This window comes from Gigantopelta aegis, chromosome 10 (genome assembly GCF_016097555.1).
Source record: "Gigantopelta aegis isolate Gae_Host chromosome 10, Gae_host_genome, whole genome shotgun sequence".
Classification (NCBI taxonomy): domain Eukaryota; kingdom Metazoa; phylum Mollusca; class Gastropoda; order Neomphalida; family Peltospiridae; genus Gigantopelta; species Gigantopelta aegis.
Genome location: NC_054708.1, coordinates 32,433,799 through 32,457,484, shown reverse-complemented (window position 1 = coordinate 32,457,484; position 23,686 = coordinate 32,433,799). Strand labels below are relative to the sequence as shown.

At 36.2% G+C, this 23,686-nt stretch overlaps 1 protein-coding gene across 1 annotated transcript; it reads right to left on the bottom strand.

The window, feature by feature from the left end:
- Positions 1-8,820: 8,820 nt before the first annotated feature.
- LOC121383584 (methyltransferase-like protein 24) lies at positions 8,821-22,813 on the bottom strand. Its single transcript, XM_041513674.1, has 6 exons — positions 22,639-22,813; positions 21,562-21,622; positions 20,855-20,971; positions 13,307-13,378; positions 12,192-12,363; positions 8,821-10,608 (listed from the first exon to the last, which is right to left on the bottom strand). The coding sequence occupies exons 1-6, from the start codon at positions 22,811-22,813 to the stop codon at positions 10,309-10,311; spliced, it is 897 nt and encodes a 298-aa protein (XP_041369608.1). The 3' UTR covers positions 8,821-10,308.
- Positions 22,814-23,686: the final 873 nt, after the last annotated feature.

Genomic DNA, 23,686 nt, shown 5'->3' with positions numbered 1-23,686 from the left:
CATATCTTGGCGAAATATCAATATATTATATCATATCATTTTACATACCTTAGTGGTATAGGGGCATGTAAAAATACTCTACGTACAACAGGAAAAATTCGGGGAATTTTAATTCGAAAATGTTGTTGGTACCCTGATTCAACTTATTAGAAAATGTAACGTTTGTTTAACACCAGTAGAACGCATTGATGAATTAATTATAGACTACTGAGTAAATTTGGTAATTCCAACACGTAGTCTTCAGAGGAAACCCGCTACATTTTCCATCGGCGCTATAGGATATTTTATATGCAGTTTCCCACGGACAGGATAACACATAGCCTGGTCTTTGATATACCAGTCGTGGTGCACTGCAAGGACGAAAGAAAACAACGGGTCAGCGGATGAAGTTCAATTACACGAACCAAGAACCTTAGGCGAGCGCTCTATAGACCGTCCCACGGCGAATGGTGGGGGTTTTGGGGTTGTTCTTTTTTTTTTTCTTCTTTTTTTTCTCTTTTTTTTTTTTGGGGGGGGGGGGGGGGGGCATGCTATGGAATTTACTACAAGTTATTCATTTTTCAGCCACTTGTTTTCTAAACTGGACATAAAAATAGATGGGTTTGTTATTTTTTTTTTTTTTTTTTTTTTTTTGGGGGGGGGGGGGGTCTCCTTTTCAAAACACTTTTATATTTCTCTTTACGTCAGACAAAACTGAAATTATTTACAAAATACATCTTTGTAGGAAGATAGAACGGGCTATAGATAGCGACTGAGCTAGATTCAGCCCCAGGGTGTTACCAAGATCTACGCTAAAGCCAGTCTTAGCGCTAAACGTGATTCAAATTAAATATACATGATCTAGACAGAGCCTTAAACAGTTTTAAAGGTGGAGACTGGAGAACGTAGCCGTCTTTAGTGAGATTTTATTACAGAAGTTTGTTTTGTTTAACGACACCACTAGAGCACATTGATTTATTAACCATCGGCTATTGGATGTCAAACATTTCGTAGCAAAGGATCTTTTATATGTACCATCCCACAGACATGATAGAACACACCACGGCCTTTAATATACCAGTAGTGGTGTACTGGCTGGAACGAGAAATAACCCAATGGGCTCACCGACAGGGATCGATCCTAGACCGACTGCGCATCAAGCGACCGCTTAACCACTGGGCTACGTCCCGCCCCTGATCTAGACAGAGCCTTAAAACGTTTTAAAGGTGGAGACTTGAGAACGCAGCAGTCTCCAGTGAGACTTTATTAAGGAAGAAAATGTTTTATTTAACGACGCACTCAACACATTTTTGGGTTGGTTTTGGGGTTTTTTTGTTTTTTTGTTTTTTGGGGGGTTATATGGCGTCGGACATATGGTTAAGGACCACACATATATTGAGAGAGGAAACCAGCTGTCAACACTTCATTGGCTATTCTTTTCGATTAACAGGAAGGGATCTTTTATATGCACCATCCCATAGACAAGATAGCGCATACCTCGGCCTTTGATATACCAGTCGTGGTGCACTGACTGGAACGAGAAATAGCCCAATGTGTCCACCGACGGGGATCGATCCTAGACCGACCATGCATCAAGCAAGCGCTTTACCACTGGGCTACGCCCCAGCCCGACATTAGTAAAGCCATGGACGGGATCGAGGGGTAACTGCATATAAATAACAGCATGTCAGCTATAAGTGAGAATTGTTGTTTAGCAAGCATCATTTATTTTTCAAAATATTCATCTGAGTGACTGAAATTCACACAAGTAAATTTCAAGTCATAAAACTGCTTTTACAAATATACCATCACATTTTACGGCATGCTACAAGCTAAACAAAAAAAAAACCCTAATTTTTTAAAAGTTAACCGTATGTCTTCAGAAATGGACTAAAATGACAAAGTAAAAGTAGAAATAATCACAAAGGTACTAGAGAGTTAAAGGGCGGGGGTGGCAATTGATTGTATAACAGTCTCAACAAACGCCATCCTCATTCCCTATAACATTTGGTAAAGCATTATAATATTAATGTAAAAAAGGAAAATATCAGTAATAAGTGATCAGAAAATCCGAATGACTAGAACCATACAAAAAAGGTCAAATTCATTAGATGGTGGGTGCCACGGTGAATGAGGAAATCACGTATTAGCACATTTAGGAGTTATAAATACATGCATGATATTGTAATACCTTCCACTTGACTTTAATAAGCTCATAATGATGTTTACCTAGGGCCACAATCCTCGGTCTGGGTAAATGATGTCACACGGTGAACATCTCTGAAACAATATATGAAAGCCATTATTAAAGGAAGTGAAACTTTAGTCAATCTCATAATGACCCTGCCCTTGACCTGAGGTCAATTAAAAAAACAAGTTATCGTATAAATTGTGGCATTTTAAAGAGACTACACTTAGTTTTCAGCCATAGTAAGACTTCCGTTTGTTTCCCACAACAAAAGAAAACAAACATCCTGTTTTTAAAACTCATTATCTTACCATTTTTTGTTATAAATACAAAGTGTTATACAGATAAATACATTTGGAATAACCTTTGGCTGAAATTATTTTAAATTTCATTTGGCTGTTGGAAGAAATAATAAATTCAAATGTATGAAATTATTTTATTTAAAAAATCGATATTGAGATAAGACAAAGCATGTCCGGAAATGCATTGGTTATAGAGAAAATGTAAGTAAATTGTAGTTTTAATCATGTGAAAATAATACTTAATTTAACAAAAACCTTTTATAATGGCTGCCAATTCAGGATAGTGCCTTTATAAGAAGCATCAACCAGATACCAGAGAAGTAGATTTTTAAATCATTAACCTTGATAATGGTTAACTCACAAATTGCAGCATTTTGCTTTAGCTAGGCAGTATTACTCAATAAACACTTTTACCAAATATGAAAGCAACTCAATAAAGTTAAAGTTGGCTTTATTAACCATTGTCTATTAGATGTCGCACTGGATAATTCTGACACATACACGTATGTAGTCTTCATAGGAAATCCAATGGAAATATTTCCATTAGCAGCAAGGTGTCTTTTATATGTACTTTCCCACAGACAGGACATGACAAACATTGGCAATTAAAGATTAATAAGTTAACAGTAAAAAATTATATTATTTCAGTGGAAGTTGGGGGTTTGTTGTTCATTTTAATAAAAAAAAACAATTAACATTCATCGAGATGAACATTCACAGATGTAACCATCACTGAAGCTTCATTAATCAGGGAATGAATGAATGAATGTTTAACAACACCCCAGCACGAAAAATACATCGGCTGTTGGGTGTCAAACTTTGGTAAATGCAAAACATAAAAATGATCATTAATCAGGGATAAACAGTTTGTGCTAATACTTTAAATGAGGCTAAACAAAATCGATACCAAAAGAAAACAATTCTAAACAAAATTTTAAAAAGTAAAATTTTAAAATCTGTAAATCCATGACAAAATATGGCACATGTAACAAAATTATTTATTACCCATTATTGGCTACAAATATCTTGGTACATATCAAAGTGGGACTTCAATTGGATCCATGTCTGCTACCCATTTACTTAAGAATGCAGTTAGTCAACCTGTATTAATTAGGTTACACACTACCATTTATTACACCATGCAGTTCAGTACAATGTCAGAATAGATTCTGTTAAAAATACAACACTACTGAGAGGGTCATGTTTCAGGGAGTGTTTTATCTCGACAAGTACCGTGTAAAAGGTCAACATAGGTCTACCACAGAAATTTTTAGTTAGCTACCCTCAATGGCCTCGTGCCAGAGTACCACCTTGTGTTGCTGTTATACACGCGGCAGTATATACCACATGCAAAGTTGTTATTAGTTAGTGCTACATGTAACTTCAGACAAATGGGCTAAACTGGACTATATTAAGCTGCTACAACAAGTAACAGCATCAGTGGTGTCGTGGTTAAGCCATCAGTGGATAGGTCTAAGTCCACTATATCCTCTTCTCTCACTAACCATTAACAGTGAACCCACTGTCCTGGACATACAACCCAGAAAGCTGAGGTGTGTGTGTGTGTGTGTGTGTGCCCAGGACAGCGTGCTGGAACCGTAATTGGATAAGCACCAAAATAAGCCAACATGAATGACATACACCTAAGTGAGTATACCGACAGAAAGAAACAAAGGGACATTTGTTATTATACAATGGAAGGGAAGAAACCCGGTGGGTCCGCCAAGAAGGTCCAAGCCTCCCAGGTGACCACTCCTCCAACTGACGATTCCCATCGGTGGGCCCATTGGGTTATTTTTCGTTCCAGCCAGTGCACCAGTAGTATATCAAAGGCAGTGGTATGTGATGTCCTATCTGCAGAATGGTGCATATAAAAGATCCCTTGCTACTAATGTCAAATTACCAAATGTTTGACATCCAATAGCCAATGATTAATAAATCAATTTGCTATAGTAGTGTTATTAAAAAAAACCTTTTAACTTCTTCCAACTGAAATCATTTTCCCCTGATGTAAATTACTTTTGAAACGTGGCTGATTAATGCAGGCTAGATTGTTCTGTTAAGATTATTTTGTATATATGTATAAGAGTTGTCCATTAAGATAGATGGCTGTTTAATCAGGTTTGACATTGCACAATAAAACACAACATATTAAAAGAACACAGGTACTAACATGTACATATATGGTTACAATATGATATGCAGTACAACAAAGTAAACAATAATAAAATACTGATGCACTCACTTTCATAAATAAGACTGGTAAAATTTAAAGGTATAATTCATATACAAAACAGATGACTATTATCAAAGTACAACAAACCACAGAATATTACTAAGAAAAGTAAATAAGTTAAGTACTAGAAAACAAAAAATTTAAAATACAAAATTTTTGAGTAATTTTGATTTTTGGAAATATTACCAAAATAACAATAAAAATCATGTAAAGCTGCTCCCTAATAAATGAAATGTCGTGAACTCTAGTCAGGTAGGGCACACAGGGTGGGAATGTTAGAGCTGGGCAGTTTTCAAAGTTAGGTTTGGTATCGATAGGCCTACTGGTATTTTTGGGGTGATTTTTACCTCGGTATTGGTACAGTATTCACTATCGATACAATACCGATACAAATACCAATACCAATATCAAGCATTATTACATAATGAAAATGTATCTGTATTCTTATTGGTCAAAAACCAGTCACATGACCTTCCGTAAATAGTGATACTGCCCAAAGGACGGTCCCACCGGTCCATCAAAAGTGATATTGCCCTGGTAGATTTAACCAATGAAAATAAAGATGAGACAAAATCTCATCACTTTTAATGCATTGCGGGAAATGATTTCAATTCTGGTAAAAAAAAAACAGGAATGTCTTATGGATGACATTATGTAATAAAACAATTATTGACCACATTTCGGGCAATATCATTTCTTCAGCCCATAAAACATGATATTGCCCTCAATGACGGTCAATAATTGACAATTATTTTCGGTATACTCGGCTTTACATGCATGCCTGAGTTAAGTCTCACTCACTAATTGCATTTAAATAAAGTTAAATTCCATACCCAAGTCCCTCATCTCCCCCTTAATGTTTTTTCCGCTATTTACGTTCATCATATGTATTGTTAGTACTATACTAAATGGCGGGAAACATTTTTCAATACCGAAATTTTGGTAATCAGTATTGACATGATACTGATACAGAACGGTTTATACGGTATACCGCCCAGCTCTAGAGAATGTTTGTACTCTTGTGATATAGTCATCAGCTCCATGTTCCTTAACACATTACGAGAGCACTTACATGTGTATAGGTTCTGCCTGTTGTGCAATCCTTTAGAGTTTTTTTTCTGATCAATAAAATATCTCAAAGTCAAAACAATACATTAGGCCAATCCGTCAAATCAGGGCCAAACAGAGCAGGCAGGAGGGGTGAGAGATGGCAGTGGGACTTGCCTTAGAACATTTTAATAAACACCCTTTTTATCTTTCTCGACAGGACCCTATAACACTGTCTTGAATTTGTTTGTGGGTTTTTTACTGCTTCTCACACACCTGCTATGTTTGACCCAGTACTACCATGAAAATAATGTTGTTCACTGTAACCTCTTAGAAGAGAAATATATATATACAAGCAGCATTTGACATTTTTACAGTTTTTCTTTAGAATATAAAATAATAAAAATTATATGAAAAAATGGAATATGCTATGACTAGTGGAAATGTACGAGTATCTAAGAAAATTTGTTGGAATCATAACCAATATGTCACTTTTGCACATAATTTTGTTGAAGATAAATTTTAATTACTCATTTTGAATTAAAAATTCCTGCTATATCTACATCTGCATGCATATACAATGGCATAGCCAGCATGAGGCAGATGAGACGCTTGCCTCATATAGAATTTCCCCAGATTTATTTTATTTTTCCCGATGACACAGATATTTATTTTACAAGTCTGGGTTTGCCTCAGCGTTGTTTGATCTCTGGCTATGCCCCAGATATACAATTGTCTTCACAATTTCTTTCATGCATTCTGTTAATGCTGTTTTCTGAATCAATCATAGCTACATACACATGTACAAGTATGTATTTATTTATTTATTGACATCAATTCTTTTTAATGCTTTCATTCATTCGTTTAATGCTGAATGGTACATCAGTTGTAACACATTTAAATATGTTTTATACAATTTTTCTTTTACATTCATACATTCATTAACACACACACACACACGTGCACATAAACAAACACACACAGACACACACACACAGACACACACAGACACACACACACACAGACACACACACACACACTGTCTATGGCATGATAGGTCAAGGGAGCAATCTATCACACTAAAAGTGACAGCCTGAAATGTATACATACAATGTATGATCTTGCAATTAGTATTTAGGGTTTAAACAGGGCACACTATTTCATAAAAACCATTGTTCTATTTGCTGGTTACACAAATTTAAATTCACGCGAACCGTAAAGTGGTTACATGATGAACTATTACTCGCTATGAAGATCACTTTATCAAAGATAGAAACAGTTCATTAAAAACAATTCCAGTATTATAATTATGTTTTATTTTGCTGACACTTACAGTTTCAGTTGAAAAAACAAACAGTTCATAAAATGTGAAACATTAGAGCAATTCACATAACTGAGCATTGGTTACCTGGATAATAACCATGTGAATCAGTTACCTGGATAATAACCATGTGAATTAGTTACCTGGATAATAACCATGTGAATCAGTTACCTGGATAATAACCATGTAAATCAGTTACCTGGATAATAACCATGTGAATCAGTTACCTGGATAATAACCATGTGAATCAGTTACCTGGATAATAACCATGTGAATCAGTTACCTGGATAATAACCATGTGAATCAGTTACCTGGATAATAACCATGTGAATCAGTTACCTGGATAATAACCATGGGAATCAGTTACCTGGATAATAACCATGTGAATCAGTTACCTGGATAATAACCATGTGAATCAGTTACCTGGATAATAACCATGGGAATCAGTTACCAGTTACCTAAGATTTTGAAATATAGTCCCGTTTAAACTGCACAAAAAAATGGTAAACAATTTGAGCAAATCAGTATTGAAAATCTAAATCTAAATTCAATTAGCCTTTAGTCAAATAAAATATTAAAGATTCATTAAATGCTCATTCCAGTAGTAACTCTTTTGTTAAGTTATTGCAAAATGTGTTTCACATTTTCCGTCTTGGTTACCATTTGATGACTTCAAAATTGAATAGTACAAATCATTATTATAGTTTAAATTGTTTTAAAGAATGAATCCTACTGCTAGAGTTTGTAACAGTAACACTTACACTTTACCATGTAATAATGTCTGACAGTCACAATACAACATATCAAAGAACAGCGTCAGATTTCCTTATCGGGTTGGGGTGATGACATGATGAGTAAAGTTTATGAAAAGTCACTACTGCACCTTTAATGTGACTTCTTAACAGAAAACCATATCTTTGGAAGGAGAATTTCATACAATGTAGATCTTACATTTTGAATTGTCTCTCTTCTAGATCACATGCCTGGGCCTGCATGTTATCGGTTTTCAAATCTTTAAACATGCGTCTGACATATACTTGGTTCACCTTTATTTTTAAAGAATTGTTTTCATCCTTCATTCATTTTTTTTGGAAGGATTTGAAAACTGAAGAATACAGTCAGCCATGACTCAGGCTATGTAGACACATTACACTTAAACAATATCACACTTAACTGTCATTTTATCAATCAGTACATTAAGCACACATATTTTTTAAACAAAGGGCCACAACTCATGACAGACTATCTAAGAGTAGTACCATGACAGATTGCTTAGAAAAATGTCTGCTAGACTGGTTTATACACTTTACATTAAAACTTAATAAACAGTCTAATAGTTTGACAATGCTAGTGTTTCTTGCTGTCACTAAACACAGGACTGATGTATGTACAGGTATGTAGGCCTATGCCTGAATATCTAGTTTTATCCAGCAATCACTGTATACATTGGCAAGATATGATGACTAGATAAATTTCTATATTTTCGGTCACTGACCAAAACTATAGGTGACGTGACATAAGCCTGACTCAACTCAAGTATTTCAGAGTAGATTTTCAATAAACATACTGTTTAAATCATTTGTTGAAGTATAGTAAATACCAGTAAATAGTGTTGCGATAACAACACAAAACTTATATATTTATACATGAATTAAGAGTTTAGAAACGCTTTTTTAATGTTTAAGAATGTAGCTAGCATCTTACAAATAATGATGTCATGTATCTTGTATGACGTCATACGGCAAAAGCCTTTCTAGGTTGACAATACTTGATTTGCATACACAAAACTGGAATAAATAATGATTTTCCGAATATTCCTGTAGGATTGCAGGATAAAAGAAATAACTGATTACTGTCTTAGGTTCAGGTTGAATGGCAATGCAGCTCGGCAGAGCCTCACTGGATTCGCCATTCTAACCTTCGCAAGATAAAGCCGATATCTTAAGACAGTAACCAGTTATTCTCTATTTATTTAGATTAGTCTAATCTAGTTTTTTGTCATTTTTTTTATTAAATTAATATTTTTTCAACAAGCTTTAAGAGCAACATTCATAGATGCAACTAGGACTTACAGTTTATGAGAAAGGAGACATAAATGTGAAAATGTTATGTTGGGCGTAAATGCAAAAGTTCACCCTGTCGCCATTGGAAAAGCAATGCTGGTACATATATATATAATATATAGTCTTAGGACTTCATTGAGGTGAGACAAAAGACCACCATTGTGACCAATACTCAGGAGTGTGTGACCGGGAAGAGTTGCGGGGTTTGAAACCCCTCCCTGCTCAAGCAAATTTATATTTTCTGGGGGATCATTTCTCGAACCCACTATAAACTTCAGTCACACCTCTGCTAAAATTCCTGCATATGCATCCAAGGCATTTGTATGTTCATTCACTGTGATGGAAATCTAATTTCTGTGATGATATAACCCATAAACACAATGCTGTTATTCATCATTCACTGTGATGGAAATCTAAATTCTGTGTTGATATAACCCAGAAATACAATTCTGTTATTCATCATTCACTGTGTTGGAAATCTAAATTCTGTGTTGATATAACCCATAAACACAATTCTGTTATTCATTGTTCACTATGATGGAAATCTAAATTCTGTGTTGATATAACCCATAAACACAATTCTGTTATTCATCATTCACTGTGATGGAAATCTAAATTCTGTGTTGATATAACCCAGAAATACAATTCTGTTATTCATCATTCACTGTGATGGAAATCTAAATTCTGTGTTGATATAACCTATAAACACAATTCTGTTATTCATTGTTCACTATGATGGAAATCTGAATTTTGTGTTGACGTAAAACACATAAGACTGTTCTACTATCATTTCACTTTGACGGGAATTTGAATTTTTTGTTGAAGTATCACAAAATGACAATTCTGCTGTTCATTCACTGTGACAGAAATCAGAATTTTGTGTTGACGTAACACACAGACTGTTCTTACCATCATTTCACTTTGACGGGAATCTGAATTTTGTGTTGATGTATCACAAAATGATAATTCTGCTGTTCATTCACTTTGATGAAAATCTGAATTTTGTGTTGATGTAAAATGCACAGACTGTTCTAGATACTATCATTTCACTTTGATGGGAATCTGAATTTTGTGTTGACGTGACACAAAGCGACAATCCTGTTGTTCATTTACTGTTATGAAAATCACAATTTTGTGTTGACGTAACACATGAAGACAATTCTGCTTTTTACTCACTGTGACGGTAATTTGAATTTCGTGTTCACATAACACATATCTGACTGTGAATTCCAGTACCTGTAATGGTGATACCTGGACCCTGAATCAACGTAGAAGTACTTCATTCCAACCTTTTCCAGTTCTGTAAATGATTTGTACATCTGCTGAAATTCTGCTCTGTTTGGCTCATTTGGAAATATATGCCATTCCACGAGAAACTGGCGGACATGTTGAAACATTTCATCTTGAAGAAAATTTGCCACGACTGGCCATTCATAGATTTCAATATCTATCTTCAGTACATCTATCACAGCCTGCAAAGTAAAAAAAATATATTACTAAAAAAAAAATTAACTTTTCTTTTTTTTAAATAAAAAAAAAAGTTCCAGTTTTCTGGTACAGAGTTATCTCCCCTACAAGTGCTGTCTGGTTAACAGATGACATGCCTGAAAACTGTTTAGCAAAGTAGAAACTATTAATAACGGTGTATGATGAATATCTTGTTACAAACTTAAATGAAAAATAAAAGTAAAAGTTCATACATATATGTATGAAGAAAGCCTATCAAGTTTATATACACATACACACTTGATCTTCTGAGAGGGGATCTACTGTACGGGGGGAGGGAGGGAGGGTATTTTTGCAAAATGTTGACTTTCAATAGCCAATATTTATCCTCTTTTTGTGTATATGGACACAATATGGTCTTGCAGGTTTTGTTTAACACTTTTTCTAATGTGAGCATGTGTTTATGCATCCATCACACCCACCGGCCTCAGTGGCGTTGTGGTTAGGCCATCGGTCAACAGGCTGGTAGGTACTGGGTTCGGATACCAGTCGAGGCATGGGATTTTGAATCCAGATACCGACTCCAAACCCCGAGTGAGTGCTCTGCAAGGCTCAATGGGTAGGTGTAAACCACTTGCACTGACCAGTGATCCATAATTGGTTCAACAAAGGCCATGGTTTGTGCTATCCTGCCTGTGGGAAGCGCAAATAAAAGATCTATGAAGTGGCGACAGCGGGTTTCCTTTAAAAATCTGTGTGATCCTTAACCATATGTCTGACCCCATATAACCGTAAATAAAATGTGTTGAGTGCGTCGTTAAATAAAACATTTCTTTCTTTCCATTACACCCATTTTCCGCTCCAGGCATGGGCCAGTATTGTATACAGTTCACATTTAGGTAGGTCACACATGCAGCTTAATAAGAGGCAGATAACATTCACAGGGACATAATACTCATTTAAAAAATGCCAGTTAAATAACAGTTAACTGCTATATAAAGGTCATTTTCTGCATTCCAAACCAAATTTAATTTAGGTTACCATACTTTCTGAGAATTTTTTTTTTTTATTTTAATAAAAAATCAAACAGCTGAAATCTGTTAAAAAGCTCAAAAATCACATCTCTGTGTTCAAGTAAAGGCCATAGTCTGACTGAACATGGTCCTAGCCTACTTGTCTTTTGGCCCTGAACTAGCATGTGTATTATTGAAACTGACACGCAATATCAGTCATTTTTATTACTTTGGTTCAAAGACTTTACAAAGTTAAAATAACAAGCTACAGATCCTTCAGACTTTGCTTTCATACATGTTGAATACATGCCGTAAAAATTAATAACCGTGATTATTGAAATAAGCAAACATTACGCTGTATTCTGGATGACACCATTTCTCATTATCGGTTGCGAGAATGCTATTACACTAATTTAATATTTGGTATTATTATTATATTTCAGGTGTCGGATAGATTATGTAACCGTTTGTTCACATCAGAAGATAGAAAATGGTTTAGTAAAACTTTTAGCAACTTAAATATTTTATTAGCCTTTTTTTATTTATTAGCCAATGGCTAATTTGGCTACCGACAGTACGAGCCCTGCCATACTTACATTTTCATGACCAAGCATTTTCCGTATTGATTTGAGGGTTCTCATTTTCCATCTCTGCGTTAACTGCACATAACCATCGAAATTTGGAATGAAGTCATCAACATCTTTTGCCCCAATGCCCATATTCTTAAAATAAACTCTTGATGAGTGCTTGTGGTCAGTAACACCCATACTGAAACAAAAGTATGAAACAATTAATAATTGTTACCAAGATAATTGTTTTCCCCCACCCCCCCCCCCATCCCCCCCCCCCCCCCACCCCCCCCCCCAGTAGTGGTTAATCCTTTACATAGTTGGTCCTGGGTTTACATCCTAGTACTGAATTCCACCCATTTCATTTCAACTTGTTTCTGTGCTTATATCCAACTAAGGTTCAAGCACGCTGTCCTGGGCACACACCTCAGCTATCTGGGCTGTCTGTCCAGGATAGTGGGTTAGTTGATAATTGTTAGTGGTTAGTGAGAGGGAAGAGGGTGTAGTGGCCTTACACCTACCCACCGAGTCGTTAAAACTCGCTCTGGGTGGGAGCCAGTACCGGGCTGTGAACCCAGTACCTACCAGCCTTATGTCCAATGGCTTAACCACGATGCCACTGAGGGTGGTTGAATTCCACCCAAAGAAAAGCCCCACTACATACACCTGTCTTACTAACCATTCACCCATTGTTCTGGAAAATTAAAATAGTGAATCTTGAGAATCGAATAATACTGGAAAAAAAACCTTGAAAGTTTTGTCTCTTACATGTAGATGACTAAGTCTCATTATTATTAACAGTAATAAAGAAATTTATATCTGTAAGCATTAATTTCTTTCTGTTTGATGTGATGTGCATGACGTGATGCGATGCTTGTGATACCAGTATTGTTCAAAAGACCTGGGATTTATCCAGACGTTCTGTGGGTCTAAACATAGGACCCCCAAAAGAAAGTGGTATTGAAAATTCCCAATATCTGTGCTAAAAATTCAACATATATATATGTGCATCATTCAGTGGCCTAAAAAATATCCCAAGTATGATTTACTAGCGCTAATTGTCCCAATCCCATCTGACATCGGACCCTGGCAAACAATCATGGATAAATCCCTGAAGACTATTTTCCATATGTCACTCTCACCTTGGATCAAAGGAATAGACTGTACACCCTCTCTCAGCCATTGCATCATCAAAGGAAAACTCAAAATTGATCCTGAAACAAATAAATGGTAAATTATCACATCTCCCGATTACACCATTTTATAGGTACATGTATTTACTAAATAAAGTTCACTCACCTGATAATAAAACAAAGTAATGTCACAAACTGTCAAAATAGATTCTTTCAAAGCTAATTTATGATAAAGCCATAAATGAACGAAGGAAAAAAAAAATTATGACACACTTAAACATATTTTTATTTTAAGGTTATATAATATGGCAGACATGACATATGGTTATGGGTCATACAGATAATGAATGAATGGATGTTTAACGACACCCCAGCACGAAAAATACATCGGCTATTTGGTGTCAAACTATGGTAAATGCAAATCTATAGCGATGATCAACATCAATAATAAAAATTCAACAGGTAAACAAAAACACAGTGTAAAGAACCGTGCAAAAACTCAAATATCACAGATAGATACTGACTTTTACTCAATTTGTGCTGTATTGGCCATTCTCAAGGAGAATGTTACACCCCTGCACCACGGTGAGGTTACAGCATGCACAGGGGTACAGATAATGATGGAAAAAGTATGTTACCATCACTCCATGGACGACATATTTTTATTACAAGCCCTATTCAACAGACATGACGGTATATATTATAGCCTTTGTTACACTAGTTATGGCGTGAATGAGCTCACCGACAGGAAATGGTTTATTTAATGACGCACTCAACACATTTTATTTACGGTTATATGGCGTCAGACACACATGTATGGTTAAAGACCACACAGATATTGAGGGAGGAAACCCGCTGTCGCCACTTCATGGGCTACTTTTTTTTTTTATTAGCAGCAAGGGAACTTTTATATGCACCATCCCATAGACAGGATAGCATATACTATGGCCTTTGATGTACCAGTCATGGTGCACACTGGCTGGAGTGAGAGATCCCACCGACAGAGATTGATTCTACACAGATCAAGCCTCCTTCCTACAGATCAAGCATCCTTCCTACTCTGTCTGTAAGAGGATTGCCACTTCCAAATCTGATCTGACAAATTTAAACCTGCACAAAGCAGAGCTCAATGTATATTTACCAACAGGCAGTTGCAATGGAATGCACTCATGAATTACTGTCATGACGCCATTTTACTGCTACAATTTTCCCACTAATGTGTTTTTTTACACTAGCAGCATAGGATATTTTATATGCACTTTTTACCACTGGATGTAGCCCAGTGGTAAAGCATCCGTTCGATGTGCGGTCAGTCTGGGATCGATCCCCATCGGTGGTTCCATTGGGCTATTTCTCGCTTCAGCCAGTGCACTACAACTGGTATATCAAAGGCCGTGGTATTTGTGATCCTGTCTGTGGGATGGTGCGTATAAAAGATCCCTTGCTGCTAATCGAAAAGACTAGCCCATGAAGTGGCGACAGCAGGTGTCCTCTCTCAATATCTGTGTGGTCCTTAACGATATTTCCGACGCCATATAACCGTAAATAAAATGTGTTGAGTGTGTCATTAAATAAAACATTCCCTACATACCTTCCTTTTTCACAGACTGGACAAAACACAAACACATGTACCATGGCTATTATATAAATAACTGACTGTAACAGATAAAACATCAATGGGTCCACCCAGGGGGTTTGATCCTATGACCCAAGTACTTCATGCTCTTAAATTTTATTATTAATACTGAAGTTTAAACATTTAACATCACCACTAGAGCGCATCGATTTAATTCTCATCCACTATTGGAAAGAAAGAAAGAAATGTTTTATTTAACGACGCACTTAATTTTTTTTATTTACAGTTATATGGCGTTAGACATATGGTTAAGGACCACACAGATTTTGAGAGGAAACCCGCTGTCACCACTTCATGGGCTACTCTTCCGATTAGCAGCAAGGGATCTTTTATTTGCACTTCCCACAGGCAGGATAGCACAAACCATGGCCTTTGTTGAACCAGTTATGGATCACTGGTTGGTGCAAGTGGTTTACATGGGTCTACCCATTGAGTCTTGCGGAACACTCACTCAAGGTTTGGAGTTAGTATCTAGATTAAAAATCTGATGCCTCGACTGGGATCTGAACCCAGTACCTACCAGCATGTAGACCGATGGCCTAACCACGACGCCACCAAGGCCAGTAACCGTGTATCAGGTCAGCACTTTACCACCATGCTGCGACCCCGCCCATTAATTTAAATCATGTTATTACTACTACATGGAACAAAGTCATACAATTTTCCAGGAATTCAATTGATGAATATATTTAATCTACCTGCACACATGTATATCGACTCTGATAGCCAAAACCATGGCTCACCTTACCAATTGCTAAATTAACCCATGTTAACTGCTAATTGTGGAATCCATCAGTGTTATTGTTTATTAATTTTCAAGACACAGTACCGGTACTGAATACTCGTACTTTTTATACATATATGGGAGTTAAAATGCATAACTTTTATTCCTTGTTTTATATTACAATTAGGTTTTTTTTGCTGATGTGATCAAACATTTTGTTTTTCTTTCATGTTTTGATGTTTATCATTTCGTGTTCATGGTTCAAGATAAAAATATATAAATGCCACTATGATTTTAAAAAAAACACACACTATTTGGCAAATATCACCTTTTAAATGATTTTATAATTTAGATTTGTATTCCTTTCTTCTTTTCCCTCTATGCCACCCCCCTCCGGTAGTGATGACATCACATGGGACCGATTGACAATTTTATTTTTCCCCACCCCTGTTGTGGAAACAATATTTTGACTACTAAATTGTTTGGTGTACCTACTTTTTTTAATAATAATAAAGGAAATGCACTACACTGTGTAGCTTCCAGAATTCTTATAAATTCCACTAGCCATGGGATCAGTGGTTTTTAAAATGTACTAGCCATGATTAAAAATTAACTAGCCCTACTTTACTTTAAGTTAATACAATTTTACTAAATAATGATAATAATCAGATATGTCACCTAAAGAGGGGAATAGAGCTTGAAAACACTAACATTGGTGGGTTGGGGTGCGGTCAGGATATTCATATTAACAAAATAGACTAACTGCAGCATTTCACAAATTGTTTTACACTAGCCATCGGGCATGGCAATAATAGTTATTTACTAGCCCAACACTGAATATCACTAGCCATGGGAGTCCAGCTTCACATCTGAAAATTGACTAAAATAAAATGTATTCTGCAAAGTATTAACAGTATATGATGTCAGTGCTTGCAAGAGGTTGAAACAAAAATTGGAATCTATGATTGTATAGATTTATTTCCAGTATTTATTGGGAATTTTTAGCATAGAAATTATAAAACATTCTGTGCCACTTTTTTTGGGGGGAAGGGGCCTATGTTCGGACCCATAGGCAGCCTGGATAAATCCATGTTAATGATAATAATGTGTTCCACACAACCACCAGGTTACAAGGCCAACATGATGTGACAAGATCTCAAAATAAGGCTCAACTATCTGTTCTATCTTTCAGTGATGAATTAGTCTCTTCAAAGCAGCTTTGAAGACCAGCTTAATTGATTCTGCTAAGCTACAAAGTAGGCCAACTGATCAGTGTCACCAATTAATCAAGTACAGGTTGACCAGACCTAAGGCAGACGAGCGGATTCCAGAAATACCTCCCTTCATGGCTATAATCAATCAACTATTGTCTGTCGAAAAGGTCATAATAAAATAAATGCTAAATTTTCATCTCAATTTGTTTAGAAAATGGAGGCAGGGATAGATTTAATTCTTTTATTGTAAATTTTCAAAACATTGAAAATACTGCACATCAAGGGAAAAAGGTTTTATGGGTTTTGGGAGGGTGTGATGTATGGCGACACAAAAGGAGTGGGCAGGTCTTTCCCCTTAGGGTGTAAATCTACAATTTATTTTATTATGGCCTAAATACTGAGTGATTATAAACTGTCATTTTTTCCTACACTATCTTGGACAACACAGCTCAAATTTAAGATTTTTTTTAAAGCTTGCCAAAAGCCCTTTCTAAAAACAAAAAAACAAATTTTGCAGCAAATAAACATGACTGAAAGATTATTTTTTGTGTATAGACATATTTCAATAGTATAAAACTGTAAGGGCAATAAGAACTGCAACATTTTTTTGCTACAAATTTATAACAGTTGATAATGGACCACACAACAGTATACATCATTATCCATCCAATATTGTTAAAATACCAGCAGATAATGTACCGCAGCTATTACTGACTACCCCGATCTATGGCAATTTACATCTCAACTAGAGTAATTTGCTGACAGTGCCGTTATCAAGTTCAAGCCCTGAACAAAATTTACAGAAAGTTACGGTTAACGTTTGTTTGGTTTAACAACACCACTAGAGCACAATGATTTATTAATCATCGGCAAACATTTGGTAATTTTGACATACAGTCTTAGAGAAGAAACCTGCTACATTTTTCCATTAGTAGCAAGTGATCTTTTATATGCACCATCCCACAGACAGAATAGCACATACCATGGCTTTTGATATACCAGTCATGCTGGACTGGCTGGAATAAGAAATTGCCCAATGGGCCCACCGATGGGGGATCGAACCTATACCGATCACACATCAGGCGACTGTTTTTCCACTGGGCTACATCCCAAACCCTTACAAAATCTATTCATATTTGCAACCGGCCTCGGTGGCATCATGGCACGCCATCGGTCTACAGGCTAGTAGGTACTGGGTTCAGATCCCAGTCGAGGCATGGGATTTTTAATCCAGATACCGACTCCAAACCCTGAGTGAGTGCTCTGCAAGGCTCAGTGGGTAGGTGTAAACCACTTGCACCGACCAGTGATCCATAACTGGTTCAACAAAGGCCATGGTTTGTGCTATCCTGCCTGTGGGAAGTGCAAATAAAAGATCCCTTGCTGCTAATCGGAAGAGTAGCCCATGTAGTGGCGACAGCGGGTTTCCTCTCAAAATCTGTGTGGTCCTTAACCATATGTCTGACACCATATAACTGTAAATAAAATGTGTTGAGTGCGTCGTTAAATAAAACATTTCTTTCTTTCATATTTGCAAAACAGGGGTGAAGGAAAAAATTTCAATCAGACAAGGTAGGCAGTCACAACTGATTATCATTAGTAATCAATATTTAGTACATAATATATATATTTATCATATAATATCTTACATTTTCAGTGCAATCAAAGTAAGTGATATTTTTTAAATAACATTCTTTTAGAATTTGATCACTTTGCAAATTAGTGGTAAGTTAATCGAGGTCACAGAAATAGGTTTATTGACATTTAAGCAAATGTACTAGGCTGACACTCCATAACTGACATATGCATTCATAGTCATCAAATAAAAACATTTCAACAGCAATTTTACACTGAAAGCAGTCCAGCGTTCAGAAAACAAAAAAATGTTAAGCAAATTATAGTTTATTTTGATGTAAGGACATCCAAAATGATGTCATTCGAGTTTGACGTCATTTCCTTTCAAAAAGACACCGTGCCACATATTCTTATGCCATTTGAATATTTAGTAATGGCGGACTGAAATTAAAGTTGCATGTACAGTTTACAAAAACATGTTGTATTAAGCTTGAGATTATATGATAAAGAGATTATTACCCTCATGTGTTTCGGTATCATCAATATCATATATTAGGAATAAAAATAATGTGTTATGCTCACCAGAGGCTCGCATAATACAATTTTTGTTCCTAATACATATGTATATGATATTGACGATACCGAAAAACACTCGGGTAATAACCTCTATTTATTCTGTAACTTACCCATGATATCCATGTCATAAACCGATGTAATAATTTGCACGGTCTCTAGGTGTAATGTGTTGCTGTGGATGGGTTATTTGCTTACAAGCCAACAAGACCAGTGTACCTGAGCATAACATATTCAAAGATTTAGTTAAAATGTGTGACATCAAACTAATTTGTGCTGATCGTGATGACCTCATATTACAGATGACGGCGACTTTAGTACTGTGATTTACTAAACATTTAATTAAAATGTTATTTTAGAAGTGTTATAGGATAAACAGAATTCGCTACTTGTGTTTTGTAATATGTAAAATATCAACCTCGTCTAGTTAATCGATATTTGTCTCGGCAAAGCCTCTACAAATACTGATTAACATAGACGAGGTTGACATTTTCAATATTAAGAAAACACTTGTGACGAATCCTCAGTGTACTAAACACAGAACTGCACTTGCAATAATTGCTTTATATTGGCTATTCCAGTAGTTGCCTTCACTCCAGTATTAAAAATTAGATTTGATACAAACAATTTGATGGTAATTTGTTAAGAAACGTCTTTATTGACATTGGAACTTTGTGTTAACAAATGCCACACAAGTTGGCAAGCCAATTCAACCAATCTCTTTTGAGGTAATGGACCATATGTGTAAATGCAAATGTTGACACTGCAGGATTTTGCACACAAAAAAAGCAACACCTGTATCTTATTCTTACCTTCCGGTGTCTAGGCAATGTCAGTAAATGTATGCAGGGGCGTAGCCAGAAAACTTTTAGCATTACGCACGCCGCTTTATTGCGCCGCATTTTTTTGCATTACGCATGTGCATAATGTGCACTACGCCTTTGGTATGTGTGTTAGTACAAAGAAAGAAATGTTTTATTTAACAATGCACTCAACACATTTTATTTACGGTTATATGGCGTCAGACATATGGTTAAGGACCACACAAATTTTTAGAGGAAACCCGCTGTCACCATTACATGGGCTACTCTTTCCAATTAGCAGCAAGGGATCTTTTATTTGCACTTCCCACAGGCAGGATAGAACAAACCATGGCCTTTGTTGAACCAGTTATGGATCACTGGTCGGTGCAAGTGGTTTACACCTACCCATTGAGCCTTGTGGAGCACTCACTCAGGGTTTGGAGTCGGTATCTGGATTAAAAATCCCATGCCTCGACTGGGATCCGAACCCAGTACCTACCAGCCTGTAGACAGATGGCCTAACCACGATGCCACTGAGGCCGATGTGTGTTAGTACACGTATATCAACAAGCATTATGAGTACTGCTAAAGCAATACATGTCCCCTACCGGGCCCAACAAATGTTTGTGTCTCCTATATTCAAGGGTCAAATCTCATGTGAAAAATTGGTTAAATCACCATGAGAATTTAACCTGATCTGTAACAGTACATGATAAAGCAATATATAAAATGTCATCTTGATATCTTCAGTCACTGCAAAAAAAAAAAAAAAATCCTAAAAATACATTTTCATATTTCCTAAGTTCAAGGGCCATAATTCTGTGAAAAAGGGTCAATTGTCATGGAAGTCAAACTTAGTCTGTAACAGAACATGATAAAACTATACAGAAACTGTCAGCTCTATATCTCGAGGCATTGTGAAAAACAACGTCCAGAAACTATATGTGGGACAGACGGACAGAAGGATGGATATGAAACCTATAGTCCCCTCCAGTTGGACTGATAGGGGACAAACAAGATGTGTGTACATACCCAAACGAGTAGACAATGCAAGGTTTTCTTGGTCTGTATGGCTTATCCCAGCATATGTACCAGTTACCAACTGTTTTCACATTTTGACATTGATATGGATATGGTTTGTCAATTTCTCTGAAAAACAAAAAAACAAACAAAAAAACCCAGTTTAATTTTACTTTTCTGTAATCACTTGCATGTTTTATTATTAATTCACGAAAAAGTGTAGATCTACCTCCATTCTGGCTGTTTGCTTAACCAAAACATGAATTTGGCACAAGATGTGTTGAACAAATTTGCTTTAACTGCTAATAATTTTGTGGGCAAGGGTGGGATTACAAATTAAACACTGGACAGGACATAGTAGAACCAATATTTTGGTTTTGTACAAAAAAAAAACATATCCAATCTACATAATTGTAACTATAATTTCATTTAATTTTATATTCGATGGATGGTACATATTTTGTCCTTCACATTCATAAGGGTACTTTTCCACAAAAACTGGAACTGAAAGATTATACACCCATAAAAAACCCACTAATAATTTTAATTACTGAACATTTAGAAAATAACAAATTTGGGAAAATTTTAGTGTGATGTCACATTTGATATATGTTCAACATTTGTAGCCATAATCAATTTCTTGCCACAGTTCTTGTGCACTAACATACATTATATATAAAAGGAATCTTTACAAGTAAATATTAACTACCGGTACTTACTTTTCAATGAGACAGGCCCACTGCCACCACAGTAATGAAGTGTTTGATTTGTTTGGATCATCTGTAAAATGTCAAAACTTCTAGTCAATACAAAAACTTTAATTATAATACATTAATTCTTAATAATGGATGGGAAGATGGATGGATGGATGGATGGATGGATGGGTGAGTAGATGGTTAAATGATGGGTACGAACATGGATGAATGGATGGATATGCATGCATGGGTGAGTGGATGAATGGATGGATGAATGGATGAATGGATGGATGGATAGGTGCATGGATGGATGGTTGGATGGATGGATGGATGGATGGTTAAGAGCATGGATGGATGGGTGCATGGATGGATGGATGGATGATGTACATGCATGGATGGATGTACATGTATGATAGGTAAGCATGGATGAATGCATGGATGTATGGCAGAAATATAGATGGGTAATGATGATTATGATAGTAGATATTGAGTGTGTGTGTGTGCGAAATGGTACAACATTTAAATACTGTGCTCTTTTAAGAATATTATTCAGAATTTGTTATATAACAATCCATCAACATGCCACGGAAAGTAAATTGAATATAGTCCAAAGCAAAACAAAAGTGGCCTGGAGAATTTAAAACTCCATAGCAATATCCACGACATTATCGACTGCCGTGGACAAGTGCAGGGGTTGATCAGGACAATCTGACTCCATTGAAAAGGAAAGGAAGGAAGGAAATGTTTTATTTAACGACGCACTCAACACATTTTATTTACAGTTATATGGCGTCAGACTTATGGTTAAGGACCACACAGATATTAAAAGAGAAAACCCGCTGTCACCACTTTATGGGCTACTCTTTTCGATTAGCAGCAAGCGATCTTTTATATGCAACATCCCACAGACAGGACAGTACATACCACAGCCTTTGTTACACCAGTTGTGGAGCATTGGCTGGGACGAGAAATAGCCCAATGAGTCCATCGACGGGGATCGATCCTAGACCGACCTGCATCAAGTGAACGCTTTACCAATGGGCTACGTCCCGGCCATCCATTAAAAAGGGTACCGGAACTATATCTAACACGTGTACTCACTTTCCCAGATGCGACACAGGTCTGGTTTAGTAGGAATTGGATTGTAGATGAAGTAGAAGTAGACGAGTGTCGACAGGAAGGACAGCAGCGTTATGAAGAAGACAATTCGCAGGTTGAATCTCTTCTGGACACTGTCGGACAGGAATCGGGTCATCGTCCAGAGCTTCTCCAACATGTCTTCAGTGGTGACCTTTCATAACGATGACCATCAAGCCATACCTACATAGACAATGACATTTCATAACCATGACCATCATGCCATACCTACATAGACAAAGTCATTTCATAACAATTGCCATCATACCATACCTATACATAGACAATGTCATTTCATAACAATTACCATCATACCATACCTATACATAGACAATGTCATTTCATAACAATTACCATCATACCATACCTATACATAGACAATGTCATTTCATAACAATTACCGTCATACCATACCTATACATAGACAATGTCATTTCATAACAATTACCGTCATACCATACCTACATAGACAATGTCATTTCATAACAATTACCATCATACCATACCTACATAGACAATGTCATTTCATAACAATTACCGTCATACCATACCTATACATAGACAATGTCATTTCATAACAATTACCGTCATACCATACCTATACATAGACAATGTCATTTCATAACCATAACCATCATGCCATACCTACATAGACAAAGTCATTTCATAACAATTACCATCATACCATACCTACATAGACAATGTCATTTCATAACCATTACCATCATACCATACCTATACATAGACAATGTCATTTCATAACAATTACCGTCATACCATACCTATACATAGACAATGTCATTTCATAACCATAACCATCATGCCATACCTACATAGACAAAGTCATTTCATAACAATTACCGTCATACCATACCTACATAGACAGTCATTTCATAACAATTACCGTCATACCATACCTATACATAGACAATGTCATTTCATAACCATTACCATCATACCATACCTATACATAGACAATGTCATTTCATAACAATTACCGTCATACCATACC

Coding starts and splice junctions, on each gene's coding strand:
- LOC121383584 (XM_041513674.1), bottom strand. CDS start 22,813: ATGTTGGAGAAGCTCTGGACGATGACCCGATTCCTGTCCGACAGTGTC. Junction 20,972..21,561: donor TGGGCCTGTCTCATTGAAAA/GTAAGTACCGGT, acceptor TTTGTTTTTCAG/AGAAATTGACAAACCATATC. Junction 10,609..12,191: donor AAATGCTTGGTCATGAAAAT/GTAAGTATGGCA, acceptor TTTACTTTGCAG/GCTGTGATAGATGTACTGAA.